The sequence below is a fragment of the Mus pahari genome, chromosome 1, assembly GCF_900095145.1.
Source record: "Mus pahari chromosome 1, PAHARI_EIJ_v1.1, whole genome shotgun sequence".
NCBI classification, from domain to species: Eukaryota; Metazoa; Chordata; class Mammalia; order Rodentia; family Muridae; genus Mus; species Mus pahari.
In genome coordinates this window covers 115329685-115335230 of record NC_034590.1, presented here as the reverse complement: position 1 = coordinate 115335230, position 5546 = coordinate 115329685, and the positions used below count along the sequence as shown (strand labels likewise).

Below are 5546 nucleotides of genomic sequence, written 5' to 3'. Positions count from 1 at the left end.
AAAAGGGGGGCTGGAGAGATGGCTCAGCGGTTAAGTGAACTAACTGCTCTTCCAGAGGTCCTGAGTTCAAATCCCAGCAACCACATGGTGGTTCACAGCCATCCATCACAAGATCTGACACCCTCTTCTGGAGTGTCTGAAGATAGCTACAGTGTACTTACATATAATAAATAAATAATTTTTTTTAAAAAGAAGAAACAAAAAGAACTATACAAAGAATCAACAAAACCAGGAGCTGGTACTTTGAGAAAATCAACAAGATACATAAACCCTTAGCCAGACTAACCAGGGGGTACAGAGACAGTATCCAAATTGGTAAAATCAGAAATGAAAAGGGAAACATAAAAAAAAAAAAAGAAAGAAAAGAAAAAAAAGAAAGAAAGAAAAGGGAGACATAACAAAAAAATATCTCTTAAAATAATTATTCTATTTGTTGAATATTAACAGTTGAAAATATTAAAATCATGTTCTACAAACATCATGGAAATATTGATAAGTTTTCTCACTGTGCTTGAAATTAGTATTTTCTTAATATCTAACTTCAAAGAGTTTTTGCTATTTTGAAATTTTTAAAATATATTTACTGATAAAATAATTTCTCTCCTAGAAACACTGATAATCTTTTTCTAAGCAAACTGATTGTTAGACAATATACACAGATATATAATGCATTTTAAATACTCTTTCACTATCTCAGGTGGTATCATATAAGGGCTTTTGAATATATTTCTTTTTTTAGGATTTATTTATTATTTATGTAAGTACACTGTAGCTGTTTTCAGACACACCAGAAGAGGGTGTCAGATCTTATTACAGATGGTTGTGAGCCACCACGCGATTGTTGGAATGGAATTTGAACTCAGGACCTTTGGAAGAGTAGTCAGTGCTCTTAACTGCTGAGCCATCTCTCCAGCCCCTGAATATTTTTTTCTTTCTTTCTTTCTTTCTTTCTTTCTTTCTTTCTTTCTTTCTTTCTTTCTTTCTTTTTCTCAAGACAGGGCTTCTCTGTATAGCCCTGGCTGTCCTGGAACTCACTCTGTAGACCACTCTGGCCTCAAACTCAGAAATCCGCCTGCCTCTGCCTCCCAAGTGCTGGGATTAAAGGCATACGACATCACTGCCTGGTGAATATATTTCTAAATAATTCATTTCTAATATTTTATGCTCTATTACTATGCTTAATACTCAAAAAATATTTTGTATGTTTTGAAACAATTTAGTATTCAACATTAGATATAGGATTCTCAGTTATGGATAGTGTTAAATATTCATTAATGATATTTTAGGGTATGAAGGGATATGAATATAAAATTTGAACACATTTTTATGTACTATTTGATTCTCAAAATACTCAATATTATTAATATATTTGATATATAAAATGCATTTAAATAATAAGAAAAATTAAGAAAAAAGAAAAAAAATGAAAAGAAAAGGCAAGAGTCCAGGCCTGGGACTATAACAAGGGTGCAGGACTTCCATAGCACACAAGGGCCTGGATTCAATCCGCAGCACCACATAGACTTGGGCATGGTGTTGCATGCCTGTGTCACAGCACTGGGGAAGTCAAGAGAAGAAAAAGTTCAAGGTCTCATATGTCCCAAGCTAGCCATGTGTGTGTTTGATGCCCCTGGAGGCCAGAGATGGTGTTGGATTCCTTGAAACTAGAATTACAGCTGGTTATGACCCACCATGTAGGTGCTGGGAATTTAAATTGGGCCCTTCAAGGCCATCCTGGGGTATATGAGATCCTGTCTATTACATGGCACACACATTAGGATTAGTGCCACAACCCAGTGGTAAAGCACTTGCCAAGGATGCATAGTACCCTAAGTTCACTCACCAACACTTAAAAAGGAAAAGGTTAAAAACAAACAAACAAACAAGAACAAAAAACAAAGAAACAAAAACCAGGCATGCACAGCTAGTGGGTGAGCAGGCTCCAGGATCCATTGAGAAAGTGTCATGGTGATTGGCTTTCAGCTAAATCTTTTTTTTTTTTTTTTTTTTTTTTCGAGACAGGGTTTCTCTGTATAGCCCTGGCTGTCCTGGAACTCACTTTGTAGACCAGGCTAGCCTTGAACTCAGAAATCCACCTGCCTCTGCCTCCCAACTGCTGGGATTAATGGCGTGCACCACCACCGCCCGGCCTTTTCAGCTAAATCTTAAACCTGCAGGCTACCTCCTTCAACTCTGTGAGGAAAGATTGCTTCATGTCTAAAGTAAGAGCAGCTCTCCTGGCTGTGTGATGGAACCAAATAAGACTTTACTCTTATCATTAGAGGTGATAAGTTTTAAGAGGTATAGAGCTAGCCAGCATGATAACACAGCCGGTAGTCCCAGCACTCAGGAAGCTGAACTAGAAGAATCCTGAGAGATGGCTGGGGCTCCTGGGTGAGAACCTGTGTGCAGGCTAGTTTGATGGTCAACTTGACACACAAACTGGAGTCACTTGGGAAGAATTAATCTCTGCTAAGTCAATGCCCCCAACAGATTAGCCTGTAAGGAAGCAAGCCTATGACGAATTTTCTAGATTGCTTCTGGATGTGTGTGTGTGGGGGGACCACTTAGGTGGTACCATCTCTGGGGTGGTGGACCCGGGTTGTATAAGAAAGCAGGCTGAGCAAGCCATGGGGAGCAAGCAGCATTCCTCCATGGCTTCTGCATCCACTCCTGCCTCCAAGTTCCTACCTGGTTGAGTTCCTGCCCTGACTTCCCTGGATGGTGGACTACAAGCTATCAGGTAAAATAAACCCTTCTTCCCCAATCTACCCATTTCAGGAGTCTCATCAGGCTGTGGGGAATTTCTACAATGGCCGGGAGGTTGAACCATATACACCCTAGAGCCTCTGCGGCTAAGACCTTTTCTGTGAGTACTGCCTTTCAACACAGTCATGGCTCACTGGGCTGAGAACCTGGGCTGTGCTGGGGGTTTCAAGGTTGTAGCCCAGGAAGTCACAGTTTGGTAGGATGCCAGAGCCCCCACGAAACCAAATATACAGATGGGGGGTGGATATCTTGGTTCCTCCTCTATAGCTGGGATTTCCCCTTTTCCTTCTCACCCTCCCAAACAAGCAAGGCCTCTCTGCAGTTCTCCTCCGTCCAAAATAGGAGGGCAGCAGGTGGCCTTATGATCCAACAGTCTCTGCACCCCACAAAGTCGGGGGGGGGGAGAAGGCGGAAACAGAAGCTTGGCACCTGATGAGCACAGGTGTGTAGAGCAGGGCAGCGATGGGCGTCACGTTGATACCCATCAGCATCTTGCTATCGATGTCCGGTAGCCCCATGTTGCCATACTTCACCTCTCTGTAGGTCTCATCATAGTGCAGGATCAGTTGCATCTGCAGGAGGCCTGGAGACAGGGAGCACCGTAGAGAGTTCTGATCAGTCTGGCTCAGAACAACTTAACAAGCTCAGGGCAAGGCTGGCAGGGCGCCGAGTCACCTAAGCGATCCTTTCCTATGTTCATCAGGACCGGGATAAGAACAAGACTCCCGTTCCCATCCACCTGCACCTAGTCTCTGGCAGGGTTGTGGGCACCCTGGCTTGTGGCACACACCCCCTCCCAGTCCCAAGCGCACGCCACAGCAACAGCAGCTCTGACCCGGGAAGTGAAAGGGGAAGGAGACCAGCTAGCCGCAAGGTTTCTCTTTCCAAGCGCGGGAGTGGAGGGGGAGGGGAAGAAGACGGCTAGCAGTGCTCGTGTGTCCTCCCTACCCAGGTAGACTCCGTAAGTAAGGGTGCCACCCGTGCTGGCCGCCAGCACGTTCTTGACCACTCCGAGGCGCTTGCGGCGGTAGTAGCGGCGCTCTTCCTCCTCCTCATTGTAGTTGGGGTACGCACCCACGAGTTCGTCCAACTGCGGGCCGATCACTAATCATACGTTGGCTCCCGGGTCGGACTCCTGACCCTATCCCGACTTCCAGGAGCTCAGGTTCCCCATCCAGGGTCCTAGTCCCCATCCCAGGGCTCCCGCACCCCACTCGGGGTGTCAGTCCACAATTCTGGGTCCCTGTCCCCCTGACCCAGAGTCCTGGTCTCTTCTCTAAATCCGTGCTCTCCACTCCGGGTTCCAGTTTTCCACTCAGAGCCCCATCCCCTATTCCGGAGTGTGTCCCTTACTCTGAGACCCCTGTCTCCAGTCGGAAGCCCCGCCCCTCATCCTAGGGTACAGGCCCCCCCCATCCCATCCCAGGGACCTTTCCCTCCCAGGTGCCCTGCGGGGCAGTCGGTCCGGTGTCCCATTGTGTTTCCCGCCCTGCTCACGGGAGCCTCTGGCCCATCAGGAACTCCGAGCCGGTCTTCATCCCCTTGAGGACCCGCGGCCCCGGCCACAGGGTAGAGCGGAGGCTCCACCTCCATGACCAGATCCAGATCAAGGGCTTGCTGTTCTGGGCAACAGCAGCAGGTTGGGACTTCCTTCATCAGAGACCGCCCTGTCTAGTCGGCCCCACCCCGTGGACCGCCTCCTCCTAGTACTGGGTTGTGTGTGTGTGTGTGTGTGTGTGTGTGTATGAATGTATGTGTGGTATGTATGTGTGGTATATATGTGGTGCATGTGTGTGCATGCGTATGTGATTTTTGTGTTTGTTTATGTGTGTGGTGTATTTGTATGTGTGTGCAGTCTGTAGTGCGATGTGTGTGTGTGTGTGTTTTTTATGTGCTGTGGTTTATTTGTGTTGTTTAATGTATGGTGTATATAGTACGTGTATGTGATGTGTGTGGTGTGTGTATGTGTGTGCAGTGTGTAGTGTGGTTTGTGTGTGTATGTGTGTTGTGTGCTTGTTTTATGTGTGTGCAGTGTGCATGTATGGTGTATATAGTATGTGTGTGGTGTACGTGTATGTATGCAGTCTGTAATGTGTGGTTAGTGTGTGTATGTATGTGGTATGGTTTGTCTATGTGGTATGTCTGTATGGTGTGTGTGTGTATGTTTGTGGTTTGTGTGTGTGGCTTTTGTCTGTGGACATGCATGTGGTATATGTGTGGTGTGTGTAGGTGTAGTGTGTGGTTATGTATGGTGTATGTGTTATATATAGTGTGTGGTATGTAGTATGGTGTAGTGGGTGTACTGTGTAGCATGTGTATTGTGTGGAGTATATGTGGTATGGATGCAGTGTGTCGGTGTGTGTAATGTGTGGAGTATATGTGGTATGGATGTGTGTGTGTGTGTGTGTGTGTGCTATTGCAAGTGTTTGCATCTTGGAATCCAGCCTGAGGGGAAATGCTTGTTCCAGTCTCAGGTCAGCCACTTCATGACTTTGTGACTTAAGAAGCCAATTTCACTTCTCCATCCCCAGTTTACTCATGCATACAATAGAGACCTGCCAAGTGCCCTCCTGGAGAGTATTGGAAAGTACATAAATGTAAAAATGAGCGAGTGGATGAAGGACGAGGTGACAAGGAAGGGTCACTGGGGAGTCTAAGGCTGAGGTGTGGGAACAGGTTAAATTTGCAGAGGTTCCCGGGCGTTGGCTGGCAGGACTGTCTCCAGACGACAGAGGGCGCTGCTGTGGTGAAGCAGAAGGTGGGCTCAGGCGGTTCTA

The 5546-nt window shown here is 46.3% G+C and overlaps 1 protein-coding gene across 2 annotated transcripts in view; it reads right to left on the bottom strand.

The window, feature by feature from the left end:
* The window catches only part of Unc93b1 (unc-93 homolog B1, TLR signaling regulator), a 15081-nt gene extending 10654 nt beyond the window's left edge, over window positions 1–4427 (bottom strand). Inside the window, exons 1-3 of one of the 2 annotated variants that reach the window (XM_021198457.1) lie at window positions 4267–4427; window positions 3718–3859; window positions 3199–3352 (exon numbers count right to left, since the gene is read on the bottom strand). In XM_021198457.1, coding sequence (XP_021054116.1) covers window positions 3199–3352; window positions 3718–3859; window positions 4267–4425 — 455 coding nt within the window. In that variant the 5' untranslated portion in view covers window positions 4426–4427. The remainder of the gene's footprint in view (window positions 1–3198; window positions 3353–3717; window positions 3860–4266) is intronic. The other variant, XM_029539068.1, reaches the window with a different exon arrangement.
* Window positions 4428–5546: the final 1119 nt, after the last annotated feature.